General features: G+C 32.7%; 1 protein-coding gene across 1 annotated transcript; it reads right to left on the reverse strand.

Annotated features, from left to right (window-relative positions):
- Positions 1-265: 265 nt before the first annotated feature.
- Positions 266-7130, reverse strand: LOC134236826 (fibrinogen-like protein 1; the record flags this gene model as incomplete). The annotated part of the gene is made up of 5 exons (XM_062718963.1): positions 6500-7130; positions 6224-6363; positions 6015-6111; positions 5649-5816; positions 266-522 (listed from the first exon to the last, which is right to left on the reverse strand). Coding segments are annotated over exons 1-5 (1293 nt in total), but the record flags the coding sequence as incomplete, so codon positions are not given.
- Between the last annotated feature and the right edge of the window lie 19853 nt (positions 7131-26983).

A 26983-nucleotide genomic window follows, 5' to 3' on the forward strand; every position in this document is an offset into this window, starting at 1 on the left:
AACAAGGAATTCATAGAACATTAATATGAATAAAAGAATAATAATGAAAATAAAAGTTTCTTATCAGTGGCTGATACATGTAATTATACTTTTCTATTTTATGATTCATCAAGTTTTTCTTCTCTTTATTTTCTTCTTTTCATTTAATTCTCCATCTGTAGATTAAAACAATATAAAAGAAGGATAAACTACAAATCTTTTTACGGCTATTTATAGCTACAATATCAGACTATAAAACAAATTTATTTCAAAACCGGATGCTTACCCGTTTGATTAACATCATTGTCTCCCTTATTGATGTCCCATTCCTTACTGTGGGATACCATGGGTACCACCAGTCTGCCGGGTTCCAGGGACCATTAAGGAAGGTGAAGTGACAGGCGTTAAACCACCAGCCTCCTCTACGACCACTGTAAGCAGCACAGTTACCTATACTAGCTCTGTCGTTATCTCTGTCCGGGGTAGAGAAGTACATCCCAGACAAATTAAACCTAATATCCCCGGTGTTGAACATACTGTCTCCTGTAGATTAAACAAGAGACCCACTGCCTTATAGGTCACCTGAGTATCGTGTAACAACTTTCCAACAATTGAATTTGATTCGTGTTTTAAACCAGATGCCATGAAATTCACGATTTTGAAAGAGGCGACATTGCTTATTATTATTAAACACTTAGTATGCTCTCTCTGGTTACTTAATACTCAGAGATAGATCAGAGTAACAAAGATAGAATGCATTTCCACTTTATAACCACCAGTTGTGCACCCAGCCCACAGAAACCACTGAACCTGGATCCACCTATTTCAAAATTTTGGAAATTTTATCATAGATTTTATTTCATCATCAATTATTATCATAAATTTTATTTCACCATAATCGTAGATTAATACTAAAGTGCAGATTCAAAGGATTGACCTATTTTCGGATTACGTACCCACCCCCTCCAAGTACCCCTGACCCCCCCCCCCCCAAAAAAAAACTTGGAAGAAGCAGCTTTCCTTATCAGAAATATGTGTTCAGCTCAACGGCATAATACCCAGGGGCGAAGGAAAAGATTTTAAAAGAATTCATGCAGTTTCAGTATTTAAACATTTGAGCCCCGCCCTTAATCAAGAAGACTTGACGCAGGGACCCTGAAATTCACAGATCTCAAGGAGGCATCCTTCGTCATCCACAAGATGAAACACATCCTTTAAGTCCGGCTTAATGGTGGCTTTTAGGTCCTTAATGGTGGTTTAATGGTTGTCTTTAAGTCACCATTCAGCACCTTTAAGTAACATTTACACCTCCATTAAGTTACCATTAAGCCAACTCAAAGTCCTTAATGGGTGCTTAAATGTAGCTTAATGGTAGCTTAATGGTAGCTTACAGGTCCTTAATGGTAACTTTTAGACCACCATTAAGTCACCATTAAGCTACCATTAAGCTAGACTTACAGGTGCTTAATGTCCAAACTCCATTAAGCTACCATTAAGCCACCATTAAGTCACATTACACAGTCTATAATATTGTTTATATGGGTGAAAAATTATTTTTATAGTGATTTGTTATCAATATTATAAATGTAGAGTTCGCTTATATCTTGATTTGGTAAAAATAATGAAAAAGAACGAAATTCAAAATCCAAAAATAAAAAAAAAACGCCACAGTCGGGGCGCGATCCCATGACCTTAGGATTGCAAGGCAAACGCATTATCCATTAGGCTATCGCCGCTCTTGATAATGTAATGAAAATATTAAATATTTAACCTTTATTTTTTTCAACTTGTAAAGGTATTTACTAGTATTTTGTTGAACATTTCCAAAAGCCTTGAATTGATTTATTAATCAAAATATAAACAATTTTATTTGTGGGTCTTAACACATTAATATATATTTCTACACTGAGTTCGGCTTTTAGATTGATGTAATGTGATTGAGTTCTTCGCTCTGTTATTCGAAAATTTTCGAAATGTAAGCATTAAATCATGATTGAAAATAAATTAATTATAGATAAAACACAAAAGTCTATCATCGAAAAAGAAAGACGAAAAAACAGATTCTACTATTATTTTTAATATACTGCGGATATTAACGGTTTCTGTGTCAACAATTTACTGACAATCCTCGCGTAAGAGTTACCTGGTTAATTACGTTTACAAAAACTTTTTTTTAGAATATCATATTCAGTTTCAATTCTTTTTGTATCATAATGGGTATCAAAATAATTGACTTTTTACGATGAATCATAATTTTTAATTTGTAATATGCTTGCGTTAAATTTAATTTTTTTTTAAAAAATAATTGATCATTAAAATCTGTCAGTGAACGTTGTGTATGTATAGTTTCCTGTTAGTTAACCGGAGACGGGGGGACTCCTAATTAAGGTCTATTGTCTGACCAGTCGGTTTACTGTACACTGATCATCTGTTAATCTTACCCCGTTTCTCAATGTGTATACATCTGGTCGGATGTCATGTTTAGTCTGATCGGCCGTTCCTCTGAAAATCGATTTTGAAATAACAATCATTGAAGACCGACTAGATTTTGACAGATACTTACCGCTGCATTATTAAAAAAAATAACGAATTAATTAGAATTATTCATGATGTAAAAGCCATTAAAAAGTTTTTCATGGTAAAAGTCAATCTTTGAAAACTAAACATTTGTATACCAGTAGCCCCCCCCCCCAAAAAAAAAGGACAGAGATTTTTTTTCATGAGATTATATAGTTATATATTCCTGTGAATTCTGTAGCGGAATGTTTCTTTTAACACATGAAATAAAAATACCATTTTGTTTTTAAAAAGTAATAATTATATATTTTGTGTTCATGAATATAGATAATTTTAAGAACAAATTGATTTTTGGTATTGTAAATTTAAGTTATTTCACAAGGACTTGCTCACGGTTTGTAATAATTATTTATTTTTAAAAATCATATACACTAAAAATAAAAACAACGCATGTAATAATGATTTATTTAAAAAAAATAATATACGGTTCTGATACAGGATGTCTTGTTTTATTATCACTGTAAATGATTTTAAGAAAAAAATAGACACCTCGAGCAAGCCCCTGTGGCTATTAGCTAACTTTGTTCCCAGTGATTAAGTTTATGCATGTTGACAAAAAACTCGTAGAAATTATGATCAAGACAGAATTATGAGTTGGAATAGATTTTGCGTAAACGATATTAAAATAACTAAAAGTTAGTTCAAAGATTCTATATAAGATGCGTAAAAGTTTAATGAGGGTTGACCATTAAGTCACCATTAAGCTCAGCTTAATGGTAGCGCTCAGCTTAATGGTAGCTTAATGAAGTTTGGACATTAAGCACCTGTAAGTTGCAGCTTAATGGTGGCTTAATGGTGGCTTAAAGGAATTAACTTCTTTAAGCCACCATTAAGTCACCATTAAGCTACCATTAAGCGATTGCTTAAAGGTGGTCTTTCGTCTTGTGATCATACCGGTATCTATGTAAAAAGTATATTGGTTTATTATCCAGGAGCAGAGAAGAAGATTTTCAAAGAATTTATGCTTTTTCTCTACGTAATCAATAGAGCCCCACCCTATCACTAGAACCCCTGATCCCAGGGCCATGAAATTCACAATTTTGGAAGAGGCATTCATTGTCATTATAGCTATATACTTGGCTTGTTTGTTTAATACCAAGGAGCAGAGGAGAAGATTTTCAAAGAAATAATTCATTTTCACTATATAATTTATTTAAGGAATAACTGTTTTATTTTTCGAATTCATGAAGGCGTTTATGCATAAAATTATCACACAAGCCAATCCATTGATCATCTTCATGAATTCGAAAAATCTGACAGTTATTCCTTATATTTACATGCTTTGATTCCGCCAATCCACAGGCTCCAAGCCTGCTTCTCTCTAGGTGTCGTCCCGCCCTGCACGTGGTTTTTTTTGGAACCGCGCCAAAGCATTCATGAGGAAATAAATTACATTTACAATTGGTAATTTTATCTCGGACAAAGACATTGGAAATGTAAATATATAGCCACACACTAACACCAGAACTCCTGACCCAGGAGACATGAAATTCACAATCTTGGACGAGACGGCCTTATTCAACAAAACTACGCACTTTGTTAGATTATTTTATGTCCAGGAGCAGGGACGAAGAATTTCAAAGAATTTATGCATTTTCACTATATATTATCAATGTAGCCTCACCCTAGTACTAGAATCCCTGACCCTGGGGTCATGCATTTCACAATTTTGGTAGAGGACTTAATGCCGGTTACAATGATACCAACAGTTTGACTGCTTGATGTCCAGAAGTAAAGAAGAAGATTTTTAAAGATTGCACTAATTTTAGTAGTTTTGGCCCCACCCCCAGGACCTGGGGGGACAGGGACCTGAAATTCACAATTTCAGTTCCCCTTCACCCATAGATGCTTTGTGCCAAAATTGGTTGAAATTGGTTCAGCGTTTTCAAAGAAGAAGCTGAAAATATTCAAATGTTTACGCCCGACGCACGACGAACGACGACGGACAAAAACGGATAGCAATAGGATACCCGAGTTTACTCAGATGACCAAAAACAATTGAAACTTGATTCAGTTCAAGGTACTTCGTTAATTATTGAAAGTTATTAATATTAATCATATATACTCAACACAAAATTTGAAATATGATACATGAACTTTGAAATAATTTAATTGATATACAATACATAAAAAAAGATGTCAAACAAGTAAAATAAACTCCGAAATGATTCAAATAAACTAAGCATTATATCATATGTTATGTAGATTATCATTATAAATATATGAGGTATTGATATTCGTTGTCAAATCTATTTCTTTAACTCAATTTCACTCTACACAAAAATATTCCCCTATCTTGAGTGAAATAACCAAGAAATATGAATACATCAGAATGAGGTACATAATAACATTTTGTCATTTCTAATACTCCATTTGTCTCTCTAGATCTATTATATTTATCATAACATACCATCATTTTCCAGTTTCTGGCATTAGGTAATTAAACTTAGAGACGCCAAGCAGAATTAAATAAAACGATAGTTTTATGGTGAAGAACGTGACGTGTACAAAATAAATTGGTTACTGGTAATAGTAATCGTTAAAAACTATAAATGAATTTCACAAATACAATACAGCAAAACTCGGTTATAACGAAGTCACAATTCGTTATAACTGTATAAGAAATTCATTAAATTTACATAGCTTGGGATCTAAGATAACTTCGTTATATCCGTAAATTCGCAATATCCGTGTTCGTACTAAACGAGTTTTGCTGTAGTTGTAGCATTAAATATCTTACAGAATTCTTGTTTCTTCAATGCAAAAAATAAAAATATTACCATTTATTTTTTTTTTAGCTACAGGGGAAGGATTAGGCAGTATTTAAGTATTAAATTCAATATTATTTAAAATGAATCATTGTTATAAAGGGGAGGCTCTACGCATTAACAAGAGATACAGCATATATTCATTTTGTTAGTGGAAGACAAATCATATTAAAACTGCCATATACTTCTTATAGATTAAATACATCTCTTTTTTTATTTTCCTCACTCTCTTTATTTTTCCTTTCCTGTCTAATCTCACACTTTCTCAATCTCTTTCACTTCATTTTGATCCAGGGATAGTCACACACATAACTTATTACTTACCTAACGTCCCGGAAGCTGATCCTCCAAGATAAAGTCTATAGCTGTCCCTTCCGTCAGACACAGAGAACTGTTGATATAGTTCATATAAAGTCGTCCCATCTTGTAATGTTATAGAGACGTAGAGGGAGGAGTTTCTTCCCTTAGTTAGCTGGTGAATGACGTCATTTCCTGGAAAAGTTAATAGTACGGGTGTATAAGTTTTGTAAATATACATGAAATCACTAATAAATTCATACAGAATTACCCTGATATTTTTGCATTTTTTTTTTTGTAAAAACAAATTTTATTCCGTAAAACATACGTAGATGCAATAAAGTAAACATTGATTAAGATATTAATATTATTAAAATGACAATAAACATTTACCAATCCAGTAGGAGTCACTAGCGTTACCAAATCCAACCTTGTACTCCGACCACGTTCTGTCGAAACTCACAGATCCACTCACACGTTTCTGGATTGCCTACAAGTTATCATCAGAAAATAAATATCTTGAAGGCTGACTTTTTAAAAATCTCTTTGTCTTTTTTTAATTAATTATTTCAAAAACTTGAAAGAAGAATAGAGAAACTAACTGTCCACCCTCCACCTTCTATCGCCATATCACAGTATACATCCACGTGGTTTTCTTTTCCGAAGGGGTTTATACTGTATACACCAGACTGTGTATGGCCTTGTAGAAAATGATCCTTACAATCCCTGTTTATTTTGGAATCTTAAAAAGAACAACAGGTAATTAATATGAAAAAATACACACTAAGATAGAGATAGAGAGAAAGAGAGAGAGAGAGGAGAGAGAGAGAGAGAGAGAGTAGAGAGAGAGGAGAGAGAGATATAAGGAGGTAGAATACCTTTCGTAACGGTTTGCAATGTTCTGTTATTTAAGAGTTCGTAAATTTCGGCGATGTTTCTATTAAGCTTCTGTTCGGTTTCTTGAATCTTGTTCTCGCAATCCACTGTAATCTTTTGGTATTCGCTTCTCTGTTCCCGACTCAAAGAACCAACCTCATTTTTCAACTTATCTACTCTTTGCTGTAAATCGGTATCCTTAATTAGAGTATCAATCTTTCTTTCCAAATTTTCTAGCCTCTGTGTCAAAATCTGGTTCTGGTTAGTAAGAGTTTCAACTTCTATCTGTAATGTTTCTGTTTTCACCTCTAAAGTCTTGTCCTGTGTTAAAGAATTGACCTGCCGCTTCAGTGTATTGAAAGCCTGTTGTTGGGAGGAGACCATATTTTCTGTAGACGTCAAGCTTATTTTCAAAAAACTGACGTCATCCACTACTTCCTTAACATCCCTGACCACTGCTACCCGGATTAGAGTCTCTTGGTTGATGATCTGCCGGAGAACGTCAATTTCCTTGATGTCCCGTCTGTCGCTGATCAAAGCCGTAGAGTTCTGATCGTTTGTACCAGTTAACAAGGAAGCCGTCCTGACTTGGGATATTGACATAAAAAACAGTACAAGTATGGTAAACATCATCTTTGCAACTTAGAAGTGAGCTTACCAGAAGAAAAAACAATATTGTTTTACGAGAACAGATTTTATAAGGTATATATAGAGACATTTTGGGATTTTCCCAATCAGATGACGTCATATATTGTCTAAAGAGATGTTTCCTGAGTTGTCTGAATGTGCTGAAAGTAAATAAAACCCTACAGAACTCTGACAGTACATGAAGATTATGACAGGAATCACTTACACTGTGGCGAGAGATAACATCCTGATGTCACAAGAGAATTCTTGGTGTTATCATTGTGTTGTCTAAGACAAAATGATGAATGATCACAAGCTTAAAGTACTTTGGCAATCGGAACTCTTTGTCCTTCTCTGTAGATAATAACATCAAAAGCATTCGTACAATCTCACGCTTAGCATTTTCTTCCCACACGAATATGTAATTAATTTCTGGGAAACAGTAACACAAAGACGTCCTACTCTCCTACACATATCTGCTTGTTCTGTTTCAAATATTACAGGTGATGTGTGATTATTAAAAGAAGGTTATAATGAAAAGAAAAGGGAATAATGTTAACAATATATGTGAAATATGTATCTAATTTTTGAGACATGCATTTATTGCAGAAGGTCGGTTTTAGCTCAAACTGATAGTCCCTTCTTATATGTTTTAATTTATTCAGGATGCTCCGTTGTGTTATTCAACTGCAAACATAAAGTAAAAAAAAAAACAGCGTGATTTGACAAACTCGATGATTATTCAACTTTAGAAACGTACCATTCAAGGTAAGTCATATTATAAGTTCCTTGATGAAAAAGGAAGCAAATTACTAAAGCAGCAAAGAAATTTCACTTTAAACCAAAAGTGTTTTGTTTCTATGGTGACATTGCAAATAAGCAATTAATCCCAATATCTGTTTATGTTCTTGGTTTCGCAAGGCCCTTGCAAAAAATTTCGCCAGCTTTAAAGTTTCATGTTTTCCTCAAGGAAGAAGCATTAAGCCAATCTTGAACTAATTTTGCTTGGTTACATCGTGTAACCATGACAAGCATAAAGATTATTACATAAAAACATTGCTAATACCTTTTTACTTAATGTGATTTTTTAAAATTGTTTTTCCTGAAGTTGTTGTTTGAGTTTGATCGTGTGACAGTCACACCTAGCATAAGTGAATACTGACAGTTTTTCAACATTAACAATGTTTTCCAAATGTATCTTTTGTTACCACTTACTACTATAGTAATACATTCTACACACTTTCTTTTTAGCATAAGTGGCAATAATGTGTCTTTTTTGTGAGAATAGTTTGTTTGATATATATTTTACACACCTTTTTAAGCATAAGTGGCAACAATTTGTGGTGTTTTTATGAGACTGTCTTCTTTGTTTTCCCTATTTTTAATAAAGGTTCGATAAAGATTCAAAGTGGCTGAAAATCTCAAATTGTCAGACTTTCCTTGCTGTTACCATTAAATAACAACACATATAGCAATTTGTAATGTAAAATTCATGATGAACTCTTTTTTCGTTATTCTTTCCTTTTATTCCTTGTAAAGAAAATTGATACAGAATCTCGGGTCACCCGCATCACACTCTCAGTATCTTAAATAAAATCTCTTAGGATACAAAAAAAAAAAATATGAAGGTTCTTTTCAGCAGTAACAAATCCTTACATTTATGCCAAGCATCTGTTTTCTTTTATTTTTATCCTATGTAATATTGACATAAATATATGCTTTCACCGAGATTCTGGCGTTCTCTAACTTTCTATTTTTATGCATTTGTTTTGTTCCTCCACTAACACAATTCCTGTCCTTTGGATTCCCTAAACGTTTTCCTTGTTATCTTACTCAGTATATTTTATTCTTATCTGATTATACACACAAACACCAAACTTCCAGTGTTAATCTTAATGTACAGGAAGAAAATATTGTAAACACAATAAAAAAATGATGGTCATATATTTACAGTCAGTGTAATTTTCCTGATGAAATCCATTAGAAAATCACGACGTTCAAATTTCTATAACACACGCGAAACCTTGTCACCGCGCGTTGGAATACACAGTAGGAACTACATGCATTTTCAATACTCTAGGAACATCAAAATGTAAAATGTTTTATTTCAATTTAATGAAAAACTATAACCCTGAAAAATTAAAGTAAAAATTAACGTAATGCGCGTTAAGAATTAATTTGTCACTTTTTCCCCTCGCAATGTTTGTTTGCGTTATTTAACTTTGCAAGGTCATTTAACGTCATTTGACGTCACAAACAGCTCTTACATCTATTAACCATGGCAGTTTTGAAGGGCGCTTAATTCACATTTAAGATAAGAGAAATAAGCAATTATGAAAAAGGAATATTAGAGAATGTAAATATAAGCATTGAATTCATATTTTTGGATGTCTTCGGTCCTATAACACACCTGGCTTGCATCATAGTAGAAGCTTAACTGATACTACATCAGTTAACGCGCGGTATTCAATTTGTCGGCACGACCAGGTGTGTTAAAGGACCAAAGAGGCAAAGACATCCACAAATATGAATTCAATGCTTAAATGTATGAAGGGGGCATACCCCCTATAGTTTTTCCGATATACAGTATTCTATAAAAAAAAAAACACCTACTATAATATGATATTTGTGTCCCCTCGATAAAAACGTCTAATGACTCCTTTAAAAATCTAATTAAAATGAATTTTTATTTATTTATTTAAATTTTTTATGCTTGAAGAGGAATTTTTGGTACTTGATAGTTTCCCACCAGAAATATATGGTTGTGCACCCCTCCCAACTTAAATTGCTTAATATGGGCCTTGAAAGTTCGATAAAATTTTATATAAATTAACCTTATTCTCTTAATATAAGTTGACATACTTCAGCCTACATCCGTATGCAGGCAAAAACCTTTCACCACTTCAAAAAATTCTGTAAAAAACTGTTATCAAAATCTTCACGGGAGATATCTCTCTTCTATTAAATCTCATTTCTGTTTTTATTTATAAAAAGATTCTGCAATTTCCACTGAAATGTTTATCATATGACCCAGGAAATAAAGGAAGGGGGAGGGGGTGACGAGTGACGTCTTTTATAAGCTACGAGAAAATGAAAACCTTTCTGGAAAATCAAATATTTTGAAAAATGATTTAGATTTTAATCGTTTTAATAATGTCAAAATAATATAACAATTCAAACAAAAATTCATTTAAACAAAATAAAAGGAAATAAATAACTATTAAAAAGTACTGGTATTCAACAAAGAATGATTGCGTAAATATTATAGCGATAAAAAAGCAACCATTTTTTGCAATAAATCGCTACATAAACCGTGTAAATATTTATCTTTAAAACCACGTCTTTTTAGCAAGTAATCGCAAGTGCACTGTGGGGATAAGGATAATGTCATAAAAAAGTAACAAATGTAATGCTACTGTTACGCCACAGACGGCGCAAAGATGCTTTTCCAATGTTCTTGTTCCCTTAATTGATATTTGCAGAGGTACATATTTGCTTTGTTCACAATGTGTATTGTTTTAATAGCATTTTAGGAACAATTTTTATACTTTATTTTCAAATGAAACAAAATTTAAAAGAAACAAAATTATATAAAATGAGGAAAAATTCATTGGCATGATAAACACTGAATAAAGTTATAAACTTTGTTCTTATAAAATAGTGTATTTAATGATATATGCACAATACACGTTTTGATGATTTTTATTTTATCTACACGCTCAATTATTTCAATGTGGCAGAATCATTTAATAAGAACATGATAACTCTTATTCTAAAATTATTTAAAATGTATAAAAATAATACTGATATGAAATTTCGACATTATCCATGCAGGGCACGCAGAGAGATATCAATACACAAGGATACTTATTCTATAAAGAAACATTTATTTAAACGAGGAATTCATAGAACATTAATATGCATTAAAGAATAATAATGAAAATGAAAATGTTTCTAATTAGTGACTCGTGTTTTATTGTATGATTCATCCATTTCTTCTTCTTTTTATTTAATTCTACATCTGTAAAACAATATAAAAGAAGGATAAGCTACAATTTTTTTTACGGATATTCATAGCTACAATATCAGATTATTGAACACAATTCTTTAAAAATCGGAGGTTTACCTAGTGACGTCTAATTAACATAATTGTCTCCCTTAAAGAAGATCCTCTCTCTACTGTAGTATACCATGGGTGGGCCCAGGACTCCAGGGACCAAGGACCGTTAAGGAAGGCGGAGTGACGGGCATTAAACCACCAGCCTCCTCTAGTGGTACTTGCAGCAGCACAATTATATCTATATCTGTCATTATCTCTGTCTGGGGTGGTGAAGGACATCCCAGACAGATCCCAGTTAAGAATACCAGTGTTTTTCATACTGTCTCCTGCAGAATAAACAAAAAATGATAAACCCGACTCAGCTCAAGGCACTTCATTAACTTCTTTAAGGTGATTAAAATTAATCATACACACTCAACAAAAAATCTCAAATAAGATACATGAACTTCGAAATAATTTAATTGATATATGATAATTTAGAAGGGGTGTGAAACAAGCCACATGGATTATACACATTATACACAGGATTCAAAGAGGTTACATAAACTTTGAAATAGCATTATTATGTCATATGTTATGTAGATAATCATTAAAATAAATGAGGTACATGTATTGATATTCGTTGTAAAATCTATATCTTTAACTCACTTAAACTCAATTTCACTTTACTCTAAAACAATATTTTCCTACCGTTAGTGAAATAATCAAGAAATATGACTACATCAAAATGACGTACATGATAACATTTAATCATTTCTTTACTTACAGACAAAACACATGTTATCAAAGTGAAAGAAACAATAAAATCTGTTAGAAACAAATTAGAAAAGAATAATGTACGTATAGAAAATATGGATTACAGTACATTTCTTGAACTCCTTCTAATGGAGATTAGAGGCATTACTATTTCATATTCATCATATAGAAAGAAAGACAAAAAGAAACCTTGTTAATTGCACAAATAGAAAAATGAGAGGCAGAGAATACATTAAATCTTCATTTAATAGAGGAGAAAAAAACAGATCTTGAGAATTTAAGAAAAGAAAAGTTACAAGGTCACATCATATGATCCCGAGCCAGATGGGTTGAATATGGAGAAAAACCATCTCAATATTTTTGTAATTTAGAATCCCGTGATTATTTGAATAAGATTATCAAAAAGATTAAAACAGAGGAAAATGAAACTATTTACAATTAGTCAGAAATTTTAAATAAAATCAGGATGTATTACAAATCTCTCTATACTTCTGTAGATGCAGAACTTCTCGACATAGATCTTGCAGAAATTATAACAGTTACTAAGGTGTCAAAACTTGAAAATCATATTGCTAAAACACTTGAGGGAAAAATTTTGGAAAATGAAGTCTTACAGGTGTTAAAAAAAACGAAAAACAATAAGTCACCAGGAAGTGTTAAATTTGTTAAATCTTTTTGGTCAGACTTAAAACTTTTTATAGTACTTGCCATAAATGACATATTTCAGAGGAAAAAAACTTCCCATTTCTCAAAGATTAGGATTAATTACATGCTTTCCAAAAGGTGATAAGCCAAGAGAATTTTTGAACAATTGGCGACCTATCACACTTTTAAATGTGTTTTATAAACTTTTATCAGGTTGTGTTAGTCATAGAATAAGATGTACCCTGGACAATATCATATCAAATACTCAACTTCGATTTTTAAAAGGAAGATATATGGGTGAAAATACCAGATTTCTTTATGATCTTATGGATTACAGTGAATCTAGAAATATACCGGGATTGCTTGTACTTATAGACTTCGAAAAAGCTTTCGATTCAATATCCTGGACCTTTGTACATAAAGTATTAGAATTTTTTGGGTTTGGTAAAAGCATTGAATGGGTAAAAATTCTAAATACAAAATTTTGTGCGTCGGTGCTTCAATGTGGATTTTTATCCGAACAGTTTTATATCCAAAGAGGATGTCCTCAGCGAGATCCCTTGGCACCTTATCTGTTTCTTCTTTGTGCAGAAATTCTTTCAATTATGATCAAACAAAATCAAAGTATCAAAGGAATTGTTATAAAAAAAAACAGAACATAAAATATTCCAATATGCAGATGATACCTGGCTTGCCCTTGACGGTTCACCTAAATCACTTTTTGCAGCATTAGATACAATTGATTTTTTCTCAGTTTACAGGACTTAAAATTAACAGCTCAAAAACTAAAATTATTTGGATAGGTTCAAAAAATTCTCTAATAAAGTTTTCCATTATTCTCGTTGGAAACTTGAATGGGGTTGTACAACTTTCAATTAACTTTCAATTTACTTTTAATTAATTTTTCAGTAGAACAAGATAAAATTATTGAATTAAACTACAATGTTCAATTACCAAAGATCAAAGCATTAATTCAGCAATGGAAAAGAAGGGTTCTTACTCCTTTTGGCAGAGTTACAGTTCTTAAAACATTAGTTTTACCAAAACTTAACCATCTTTTTATATCTTTACCAAAACCAAATAAAGAAACTTTATCACAATTGAAAAGAGAAAACTTTGAGTTTATATGGAAATCATAATGTGATAAATTTAAAGAAAAATTATTACTCAGGATTTTTTACAAGGAGGATTAAAAATGTTGGATATAAATAACTTACATCTCTTAAATGCTCCTGGATTAAAAGATTAACAAAAAGTAATCAACAATGGTTAGATATTTTTTTGGCAATTAATGGTTAAGACATATTGCATAAAGCTTTTGATTTTTGTGAAGAGTATGTGTCTTGTTTTATTGTAAAAAATAACAACATTTTTTGGAAAGTTGTGTTTAATTCATGGTTATATTTCATGAAAACACTCAACAACAATTCATACATGAAATCTAAGTATCTGAACTTACCTGTGTGGTACAATCCCAATATAAAAATCGGAAACAAAATAATTTTTGTAAAGACTTGGTATATAAATGGCGTTAAAAGTGTTTGTGATTTCTTAGACAATAAAGGAATTTTTTAATTGTCACTGATTTTGGAAATAGATTTCATTTGTTTAATGTTTGCATTATGCAATACAACAGTATTATTTGTGCTATATCCAGGTTTTTCAAAACAATGTCTATAGATAAATCATCTGTTAGAAGGGAATGTACCCCTGTTATTCCTTTTTATTTTGAAAATATTATTATATATGAAAAGTGCACTTAAATAATTTATAGATATTTGAATAGTAACAACATCATTCCTACATCAATATTTAGATGGAACCAGGAACTATCAATGTTTTTAGAATCTGATATTTGTATTCAAGATGTTTTTAAGGTTTGTTTTAGAACAACTATGGATACTTCTGCTCAATGGTTACAGTATAGACTCCTACACAGAACCCTTCCAGTGGAATATTATTTGAAGAAAATAAGTTAGTTATCTGATGATCACTGTACCTTTTGTAAACAGGATATAGAAACAATACAACATATATTTTTAAATTGTAGAACAATTTCTTCACTATGGAGTAATCTTAGCATGCACATATTTACAAAAACTTCTTAAAGAGTTGGATGTAACAAATGCAATATTATTTCAGGTGAAAGGCCATTTTCTTATCATAATAGGGTGATAAATTTCATCTTTTTAAATACAAAGCAATATATCTTTTCTTGTTTAAAGCAGAACAAAATGCCTATGATTACTGGGCTGCTTCATCATTTAACTCTTAAGTACAAAGTAGTAAAATGCATATCAATTCAAAATTTTACAATGAACAATTTTGATAATCTATGGTCACCATGGATTAACATTTTTGAGCTATAAACATTTATTGAAACACACCAACTTTAAATATTTCTTGAATTTTATATATTTCATATTTCGTTCTAGTTTAAAATCAGAGGGGAAGTGTAAATGTATGTGTGAATAAGACTAAAAAGCTTAATATGTAACTTGATATGTCACTTTTTGAAATAATAATAAAAAAAAAAAAAAAAAAAAAAAAAACATTTAATCATTTCTAATGTTGGAATTGTTTCTCTAGATCTATTATATTAATCAAAACATACCATCATTTTCTGGCATTAACTTATTACGCCTAACGACACCGAGTAGAATTAAGTAACACTAACACTAGATTTATGGCGAAGAACGTGAAGTGTACAAAATGAATTGGCTGATAGGAATTGTTAATAATTATAAATGAATTTCATAAATACAATAGTCGTAGTATTAAATATGTTACAGAATTTTTCTTTCTTCAATGCAAAAATGATATAATGATATTCTCAGAACATATTATACATTAATTGCATGATACGCAACTAGGTTAAGGGCTACCCAAAGGTAGATCAGTGTATACAGAGCCTCAGGAATGCGATTATGACGTCACAGTGAAACTGTACAAATGAATCTCAACGAATAAATAATAATAATCTTTTTCATATACTCTTACAAACTTTGATTTCTTATAGTTATTGTAAATATAAATCAATGTGTAACTTATCTTGTCATTATAACACTATTTGAATGTAAAATCAAAGCCGACTTGATCTCGCTGTACTAACAGATATGACGTCATAGGCTAGTTTGACACGCAGTTTCTCTGTACCCGAGACGCAGATCACGCTTTTAGTGGAACTGAAAATATGAAAATTAAAAAAAAGATGAGCGTGATCTGACTGAAATTGATTCATATTTTTGAATGCATTAATCAATACTTCACAGTCTTATTCAATTTATAACTATCAGTTCTCTTATAAAGCCGCAGTCATGCACTTTTATACAGAAACTTACTACAATCACAGGTACTACCCTCTCCAAAATCTCAAAAGTTCAACGATATCCGCTTCATTATAAATTATGATATTTTATACACATATATTTGCATATCCACTGCTTTCTCCCACTAAGAACATCCAGTCATCAACTGCGTTCGTAGGACTATAGATGCAACTGCTTCTCCTATGAGTGCAATTGCTCTATCTAATTCCTGAAGAACAATTTCTACTACACTTGTTTTATGTGTCTAGAAGTATATATATGAAACTTTTCGTAAAAGGAATAAAAATAAGTTTTTAATAATATTCTTTGAGAAAAAAGAAATTCAGAATAATTAAAATTGCTGATTTATAACTTTAAAAATTTAATTTTGGTCAATGTATTTAATTGTATAATAAAACTTTTTAAAAGTTGTAGAAAACTGCCCTATTTTTATTTTTTGTATCATGCATGTTTGTTCAAAGAACGATAACTCTTCACACTTGGGTAATAACATTCAGAAAACTAGTATATCGACTTCAAGAATAATTTTCGCTATTAAAAATAAATAGAAGAACTAAAAAAAAAAAAAAAAAGCATTCTGGAGTAATAATCATCATAAAAGCATGATCATTTTTCATCATAGTGTTTTAAAATCGTTGATTTTTGTTAGAGGGTTTCAATAACGTTGATCGATGACGTCACAACTGCATCAAAACAAAAATTAAGAGAATGTGGTGACGGCGCTGCTTGTATCTAGATAACTGTGTTTGAGAGGGAAATACTTTATAATTGTTTGTGATTTATTAGATAAAAGTATCATTGATCAGGTGTACTGATTTTAAAGCCGTATGTTTTTCATTACTGAAGACAAGAAGCCGCGTCCTTATGTAAGTCAGGATTTCCTCTGATATTTTTGAATAAATCAAAGAATGCAAATATAAGTAATAGACAACGATTATTCAGTGAACATGGCATTATGAAAAGCAATAGCTCTGCTGGCATATTTTCCATGATGCGCTAGCGTGCATCTTGGAATATGCCAGCAGAGCAATTGCTATTCATAACGCCATGTTCACTGAATAACGTTGTTTATTTCTTAAATAGCTACTGTCCCTACTATTTTGAAAAGTGCTAGGAGCAAGTTGTGCGCTGTTGATTTTTTCCGTAGTTTTACATTTCTTCAATGCGTATAGTGTAAATGCACATAGTTTATCAAAAGTCGACTAAATTTCATATAATTCCCGGGCATGGCGAAATAGCTCCCAGCACTTTTCGGGTTAACAAATTTTTCTTAAAGAAAACACAATCAATTTCATAGTGAAAAAATTTCCGTATATCGTTGAACTTTTACGATCTTTGTATCCGTTCATATTTTTTCGAATTTTAAACATGTCACGTGACAAACAGCTGATATACGTGAAGTCGCTTTGGCCGAACTCGGTTGAGACCCCATACATACATATGCATTAGTATAATTCCCAGTAAATTAAAACTCAAGATAATAAAAACATATCAACATTATATTGATTTTTTCGGAACATTTTAAGGCAAATTTCCTATGGGCGGACTTAACCTAGCTGCTTAGTGAGGGAAACATGAAGATTTATTCAGCCAAGAAAAATCATGTTCCCTTAGGGCATTGCAATGAATTGTTTATTATTCTGAAAAGAAAAAATAAGAAAAAAGTTTAATAAACAAAAAAATTCTAATTCGGTACCACTTTCAAATTTGTGGTCGTTTTTAACGTAAAGTTACTGAATCCCTTTTGACGTATCATACTCCGAACAAATAATCAGCAATTTGAGACGTCAGCTACTCTCAGGAATTTTCGTTCAGCATACGATAACAATTGCAGGAAAATGCACTAGGTTTCTAAAAAGGTGGAATATGATGAAAAGCGTGCGATGACCTTGAAATATGAAGTTTTATGGTCCGGTCACGTGATAATCTTCAACAAATCAGATAACGCGTTGTATAGATAGTTTTCAGTAGACCCATATTAACAAGAGTTATTTCCCTTTGGCCGCCATCTTGTGGGTCAACCAGGTAATTTTTCCTCTTTGTCCTACCAAATATAAGAGGGTGTAGCAGAAATATTTGGGGAAAAATCGTTATGGTATAAACATTATGAAATACAGGAGGCTTTAACAAATGTATAATTGTCAGATAAAAATGCTTCCCAGCCCACAATAGCCAGTATAAAAACTTAAAGTTGGTTCAATTATGAAGGAATATGAGCATGTTGACCCACAATATGGCGACCGAAGGGAGATAACTCTTGTTAATTTGTGTCTACTGAAAACTATCTATAGAATAATGATAATGAGGTATTTGGGTTTACTTCGACACAGTTATTGTAAACTCTTTTCTTAGCTTTAGGCTGTCTGCTGTAATTGTGTTTTGCTTGTTTGCCATTTTGCTGCGAAAATCTCACTGCATCTAAGTTCTTAGATTGTAAGTCTTTAATCTGATGTTTCACTAACTCTGAATTAAGTGCCATCTCAACAGCTTTCGTGAGTGTAAGTTCACATTCAAGCTGTGGTTTCTCGTTAAGTTCCTCGTCGATAATGTCCACGAGTAACCTGTCACGGATTTGGTCACTCTTATCTCTAAAATCTCAGTGCGCCGCCATATCGTGTAAATTTCTGACGAATTCCTCAACTGACTCTCCCTGGCGCCGGCTCCTAACGTTGAATTTTGCGCGCTCATGAATTACGTGTTCCTTTAGAACGAAATACTTATCGAAACGTTTAAGTACCTTCTTGAGTTTCTTTTCATCACCGTTCGAGAATACGAAGGATTTGAATATTTCTTTTGCCTCTGGCCCCATGGTGTATATCAATCAACTTATTTGTATTTGTTCATCCTCGTCAGTCAGTTTAGTTGCAATCTGAAACTGCGTGAATCGTTGTTTCTATTCCGGCCATTCATTTAGCCTGGTAAAGGCAAAAGATTCAAGAAAGAGAAAGTAAAAACTCGGAAATAATTAGGGAAAATACAAGTTATGAAAATATGAGACATTGAGAATCTGACTCAATTTATTTCTGCAAACCAGAGTTGGGTAACCAATTCCCTGAAAAAGGCAAAAATTAACCTAGTACAAGCATTTTAAAAACTTTCTGATCCAAAACTAGGCCTCTTGAATCTTGCCTAATTCATGCAACGGTATCTTCAATTCAATTTAAGTTAAGAGTTAATTTTTAAATAAAAGAAACCAATTTAATCATATCAATAATTTTAAAGCACTGTGATAAAAGTATGACATTTTTTGTCGGATCAACACTAACAAAAAATACTATAGTTAACTATAGTTTACTATAGTTAACTATAGTTTACTATAGTTAACTATAGTTATAACCTTGACACTTTGAAAACTTTTATTTACTATAGAGATCACTTTGACACTTTGAAAAACTTTATCGAAAACTTTGACACTTTCAAAAACTTTGGCGAAAACTTTGATACATTAAAAAACTTTAATGAAAACTTTGACAGTTTGAAAAACTTTGGCGAAATCTTTGACATTTTGAAAAACTTTGGCAAAAACTTTGATTTACTATGGTTAACTTTAGTAAACTATAATAAGTTACTATAGTTCTTTTTTGTCAGGGAAGTAACTTTTGTCCAATGTAAATAATATCAGATCCATGGTGAAATCTGAGTTATTAAAAAAAAATTTAGTGATATTTCTCTCAATTATGTATTGAATCCGGATAGGGCCACGCAGTTCACTATCGCATCATCGTACCTTCGAGATTTGAGTCGATGGTGCAATGACGCGATAATGCGATGACAATGAAGCGAAGGTGCGATAACGATGAAGCGATGGCGCGATAGCGCGATGACGATGATGCGATGGTACGATGGAGCGATAATGCGATGACGCGATGGCACGATAGCGATGATGCGTTGGTGCGATAGCGATGATGCGATGACGCGACAGCGATGAAGCGATGCTATATCATGCCATCGTTATTGCTTTATCGCGCTATCGACATCGTGTCATCACACCATTGCTCTATCGACTATATAGATAGGATGGCATTCTCAGCAGGTAGTTAATTCGATCAAAGATTTGATTGCCCAGTGATAATTTACTGACTTTAATTTTGTATTTGATAATCATATTTTAAATAACAAACACGAAGTACCAAAAGGAGAGAGGGAGAAAGACTTTTGTTTTGTATTTGCTTTTAATTTTCTTGATTGTGAATACTGTATTTAACGGTGCTTAAATTTCACGGTTTCTCAGAAAGTACAATAGCGATGGGTTTAATTTCACCAGGGACCTATATACTAGTATATAGGTCCCTGATTTCACGATGTAAGAAATTAATTTAAATTTCGTATAAGCATTTAGTTTAATAGTTAATGATAGCATTCACGATGGGTTTAATTTTGCGGAAAAAAATGAATCGCGAACATAGTGAAAGTAAAATCATTGTAATTATTTCCCACGTAATTATTTCCCAATTTACAGTATTAACCCCCCCCCCCCCAGCCCCCCGTTTAGAAACCAAAATCTAGATCACGCGGATTACGATTTCTTTTACATCATTCACAATATGAGTGTATTGTTAACTTTATCTTGATTATCAAACTATATTTTAACAATCTTCTAACTTGTTATATGTCTGGCAATAAAGACATTGTTAATTTTTATGCCAAGTGAAGTTGATTCACCCAGTAAGATCTATTTCCGACATGTATTCTGTTCATACTTTCACAACCTGACGCCCTTTCTCTTCTCAATGGCGCATGCGAAAAAGAGTCGATAGCGCGATAGTGTGACAATGCGATGACGATAGTGCGATAGAGCACTGATGATGACACGATAGAGCATCGCTTTATCGTTATCGCGTTATCGTATCATCGCTATCGCACCATCGCAGCATCGCTACCGTGCCATCGCGTCATCGCTTTATCGCTCCATCGCACCATCGCTTCATCGTCATCGCAGTATCGCGCCATCGCGTCATCGTCATCGCGCTATCGCACCATCGCTTCATCGTTATCGCTTCATCGCTTCATCGTCATTGCATTATCGCGTCATCGCACCATTGACTCAAACCTCGATGGTGGGATGATGCGATAGTGAACTCAATTTGAGCTACATATAACCCAAAACACTCTCTTTATTTGTAATGTAAAATTCATGATGAACTTTTTATTATTATTTTTTCTTTGTATTCGTTGAATAGTTAATTCATACAGGCGCTGAATCTCGGGTCACTCGGATCAAACTCTCAGTATCTTAAAAATTAAGTATCTTAAATGAAATCTCTTAAGACACATACAAAAAATATGAAGGTTCTGAACAGCAGTAACAAATCCTTACATTAATGCTAAGCATTCGTTTTCTTCTACATGTATATACATTAGTGGTATCTTTCCACTATATAAACATACAGAGAGAAAATATTTTCAATTCTGTATGAAGTTTATCGGAGGTCAAAGATCAATACATGACCAAATCACACGGCGCAATGATATCTACCGATACTTATAAATAAAAAAAAATTGCTTTTCATGTATAAAGATGAACAAAATAAGCAAGTGAAATAATCGTTTTATTTATAACATGAACAAATACTTCATACATTCTAGGCGATCGATTTAACCTGTGTGCATAATGAATATACCGATAGAAACTAGCCTTTGTTTACACGTTCACTTTTGTCAACTTCAGAGAATCTAGCTTTTTAGTTTATCCTAATTTTTGTTAGACCTTAAATTAAATCTTCATGATATAGGGTAAACTTATATTTTTTCATTAAACTCTACGCACGATAACTCTATTTGAAAATATCAAAGCATTGCAATCACGCCACGAACAGCTGAGAAACACCTCGATCGGCGTTGTCGTACTTCAAATGTAAGCTGTCGCCAGTGTCTCCGTGTCCGTGATAATAAACATGCCTTTAGTTACTGAAATCGTGGATTAAATGTTTTTGATCAAATTTAATACTTGATTGCAAATTAACTGACAAGTGTCTCAATCCATCGGATCCATCCAACCCTTTCAGGCGACCGAAATTCCTCCATCTTTTTATCATCAATTCTCGGACGTGTTTCCTGTGTCTTTTCAACACAATTTTCAATTATCAATTTTCACATTAAATATTCCCAGACAAAAATCTATTCACTATTACTGATCACAAGTAACCTTTAACAAAATATTCAATTCCAAAATAGAATTTTTAGCCTGACAAATCCAAAGCATAACCGCCTTTCAAGCCGATTTACACCTTGCGTACTATTGACGGAAATCTACGGCGACCGGTTAGTGCAATATTTATATCCGTATATATCTAATTAAATATTTAATTGTCCATCTCAAATATATATTAAGCACATTTCTCAAAAAATTAAAAAAAAAATTAAAAAATTGAAATTTGGAAATTCAGATTTTTGAAATAAAATATTAAATTCCAATATAGCAAATCAATTTAAATTTTTGAAATTAAGAAATTTGAACTAATATAAAAACATTCTAAAGCTCAAAATTATTTTAGAAATGTTAGAAATGTGAATTGTTAAGAGTTACACGGACCCATTTGGGTCCTGTGCTAATTAAATATTTCCTCAAACCTCTTGTTCCCCGTAAATCTTGACAGTTATCATTTTAAATGCTTTTTCAATTCTTTTGTTCCCTTCATTGCTATTTGCAGAGGTACATGTGTGCTTTATTCACAATGCGTATTGTATAGACAGACTTTTCGGCATGATTATTATACTTTATTTTCAAATGAATCAAAAATTAAAAGAAACAAAAATATGAAAGATCGATATTATTCCAGCAGGGTCAAAGGAGGGATATCCATTCACAAGGATACCTATTGCATTAAGAAACATTTATTTATACAAGGAATTCATAGAACATAGATATGAATGATAGAATAATAATAATAATGATAATGTCTTTTATCTTTTATGTTATTACTTAGGCATGCACGAGTATGCTACAGAGTTTGCCCCTAAGACAACTTGCCCGTAAAAAATTCACCCTTTTCGAATTCGTATATACAATTCATTGGCACCTTTTAATCTGCAGATTGTATTTATACATTGTTTATTCATTGGTGGTTCAGAATTTCTCTCTTATACATATACTTTTATATGCAAACTAAAATTGACACTGTGGCACAAGCATTTTAAAAATTAGGAAGAAATTGAGTTAAGGAATTTGAAAAATCTGACAGTTATTCCTTATATTTACATGCTTTGATTCCGCCAATCCACGGGCTCCAAGCCTGCTTCTCTCTGGGTGTTGTCCCGCCCTGCACGTGGTTTTTTTGGAACCGCGCCAAAACATTCATGAGGAAATCAATTACATTACAATTGGTAATTTTATCTCGGACAAAGACATTGGAAATGTAAATATTTATAGGTAACGGCAAGTTCTAGCTTTTAAAAATACAACAAGTCTTCACTGGCATTTGTTTTATGTACTAAGGCTCGTAAAATAATTTGATATAAAGCAATACAATTATAGCTTGATAGAGACCTGTAGCAAATGTTTTCATCAGAGGAAGGGAGGGGGTGGGTCCGAAAAAATATGCGTACTCCAGAGCTGTTCTACACGTGAACAATGATATTTTACTATCGGTCAAAGTAGGCAGATCATTGTAGAAATGTGACCGAGTCTACATGCATATTCACTAACCTAGAAAATCTCTCTAATTGAACTTCGGTTAGGAACTCAAGCATATAGTCCACGAATTGTAGTCCTTTTATAAAAGACAGCAACTTAGTTTAACAATAAGTATCTAAATAAAGAAATTCAGGATGATTTACCCGATGAAATTGTAGCAAACCACATCGGAGACGGTTCTTTCATAAAATGTCTGAACACATATAAATATTGATTGACAATTTTTGTAGCTTCAGGTGTCCGTGTAAAATCTGACTATTTTTGTTTTCGGCAACTAAGTTCATAATGGGTTTTATCATAATTTAAAAAATATATTTAGTATTATCATCACCGGGTCAACCCCATTCTGGACTCCAGCCTTAGTTTATGCTATATCCCAACCAGCAAATGTTTAGGAAGGCAGAGTTCCTTATTAAATTCCACAATGAGATGTTAACCAACTTTTCTCTCAATCTGCGGTCCAGTTAAAAGGATTCTCCAGCCACTTATCATAAAAATTAACAAGATTTATTTTTCGCCTTCCATAATCATTCACTGGAACTCGTGAAGAGGTAAAATTATTCAAAAGCAGATTGATCTCATTTTCTGGAACTCATGGATCTCATTAACTGGAATTTGTGGAGGAAACGGGATGACTCAATTTCGCTATCCGTTCATAATAGAGTTTCTTCTAAATTTGCGGTTCTGAGCGGCCAACAGGTGTTGGGGAGTGGCAATGTTACCCAACCTGTATGAAATGCAACCAAATCAGTCAAGGTTCAGCTTTCCACACTTTATCAAATTAAACAATCTATTTGTAATCGTTATGATTACAATAAAAATTTCTTACAATATTAAACATCATTAGTTCTAATATAAAAAAAATGTAACCTGTTAATAAATTAAGCCATGTGAAAGTATTTATAATTTGACAAAAACGGCGCAGGTCTAGAAAATTATCTCACCTGTATGAAATGCAACCAAGACAGTCAAGATTCAGCTTTTCACTGAAATCCTGTCTATCCCGGCCGTACAGGTCATACCAGGTTTACGTTTGTAGATTTGCAACTCCATTTTCGTATCTTCTTCGAAATTTGCAATAATTACTTTAAATTTTATTTTGAATTTTATAACTATAATTCTGACCTTGGTTACTTTTTAAACTTCTAATGCACTTTTAAAAATTTACCAATCTTTTGCATAATCTTTAAATATTAATTGTTTTCTGTCGTTAAATTATCCAAACATCTGAACTCTAGTCACTCCAATCTCATTGGTTGCCTCTTCCTCCTAACCAAATACATCTTCCGAAAACAAGTAAACAAGCGCATTGTAATGAATCGTATATTCTGAGAAACGTTCAGGTTAAAAAGTCACCCTTATGGTCAGAATCTGTTTATTTTTAGGTTTTCAGAGCTCGTGTTATCTCTCTAGCCGAAGAGTGCAAATACACAAAAACGTGTTACAATCTTATTGTGGTGTAATTTTTGTAATGATATTGTAATGTTTAGGAATTTACTAGATTTGTATCGCAATCTGTTTATAATTGATTTGACACGTAAGCAAAATTAGCTTTCTGACTCTCACAGAGTTCAGTAACCTACCGACATTATTCTGAAATTGAGTCACCTACATTCCCTGATTCCCAGGCTCTGAAGACTATAAGGAAGGATATGGAAATAACAAACAGTATTCATTCTCAACGTCCATTAAACAATATACAAAATAAGAGCAGAGCAAACACGGACCTCCGAAACATCAGAGGTGGGATCAGGTGCCATAAAGGAGTGAGCTTCCTCTGCCGACCGGTCACACCCGCCGTGTGCTCGTTGTCATAATCAGGAAATAACGGAAAAAATCCGTCGTCAATTCAGTGTATAAATAATGGACTAACAATTGGTATGAAAAAGCATTTCATTCGATGATAAATTGTATTTGCTGACAAGGTCATTGTATCGACCATAGAATTTACGAAATGATGACTTTAAACGAGACTGTTGATATTCTTGTTTCATCAACTTACTTGTCAATAGTTTACCTCGTTTAAGAAATTGTTCATACGTAGAGCATGCTCTTGCGTATCGAATCATCTGAGATATATATACTCCGTATGCAGGTGATGAAGGTATATTGCTGCATAAGTAAGGGAAGTTGACGATAGAAAAGTTTAAGTCATCACGTTTATCATATAACTTGGTTGTTAGATTACCATTAGTTTCTTTATCAAGTAAAATATCCAAGTATGAAGCAGAAGTGTCGGACTCTGTGGTATCTTTTATCTCAAGCTCACCAGGATATATCGTGTCGACGTAGGAATGGAAATTATCATTATTAATTGACAATACGTCGTCGATATATCTAAATGTCGAGTTGAAGGCCACAACAAGTGTTTTCTTCTTTTCACGCATAAGATTTTGCATAAATTCTGTTTCATATGAATATAAAAATAAGTCTGCTAATAACGGAGCGCAATTTCTACCCACAAGATTTCAAATAGATTGTTGGAATACCTGGTCTCCAAAAACCACATAGATATTGTCAATCAGAAACTCAAGCATCTTCTTGATGTCAATTTCAGAGTACTTATGTGTGCAATCAGAATCTGTTTTAACAAAATAATTTTTCAAATGACCAATGACGAGGTAAGTAAATTTACGAGTTCCATTTTTGTTGAAGAAGCAGCTGTCAATGATATCAAAAAGCCTGGATTTTAATTTGTCGTGGGGAATTGTTGTGTATAAAGTTGAAAAGTCGTAAGTTTTTAAGCTGTTGATTTTTGTAAAGTCTTGTGATTTCAAATTGTCCAAAAGTTCTTTAGAATTTTTAAGTATCCACATCTGATTTACACCACTTCTTGAATATATAGTTGTACAGTACTCTTGAAGTTTTTCCTTCACTTCTGTCAATATTTTAGTGAGAAGTAACGAAAGAGGCTTGGTTGAACATTTACTGGAACCTGCAATGTATCTTTGTTTGTAAGGATTCTTATGAAGTTTCGGAATCCAATATATATAAGGTAGTTCAAAACTATAAAATGATTTTGGTACACGTACTTGCTTACTGATATCCAATTTAGTCAGGCTGTATATATTTGTGCTTATTAGATAAACTATATAAAATATATTTGGTGTTGTTTCTGATATATTACAGATATAATACCCGGTCTGATTTTTGTATGAAATTCAAGAAGCAATTTCTTTAAACACACACTGTTCACGGTAGCTCATTCGGTAGAGCGCTCGCTCAGTGATTGGGAGGTCGTGAGTTCGTATCTCGGCCGCGATGACCCAGTTGATAAAATGGGTAGCAACTGTTCCTTCGCAATGCGCTCGGCACTTTGAAGTGACAGTTACGGGTCCCTCGGATGAGACCTTAAAAACTGAGGTCCCGTGTCAGCGGCAGGCGTTGGCACGATAAAGATCCCTCACTGCTCAATGGCCCTGAGTGCCGAGAAAAG

Source organism: Saccostrea cucullata, unplaced genomic scaffold (genome assembly GCF_032062105.1).
Source record: "Saccostrea cucullata isolate Sc308-1 unplaced genomic scaffold, CSIRO_AGI_Scuc_v1 ctg3381, whole genome shotgun sequence".
Classification (NCBI taxonomy): domain Eukaryota; kingdom Metazoa; phylum Mollusca; class Bivalvia; order Ostreida; family Ostreidae; genus Saccostrea; species Saccostrea cuccullata.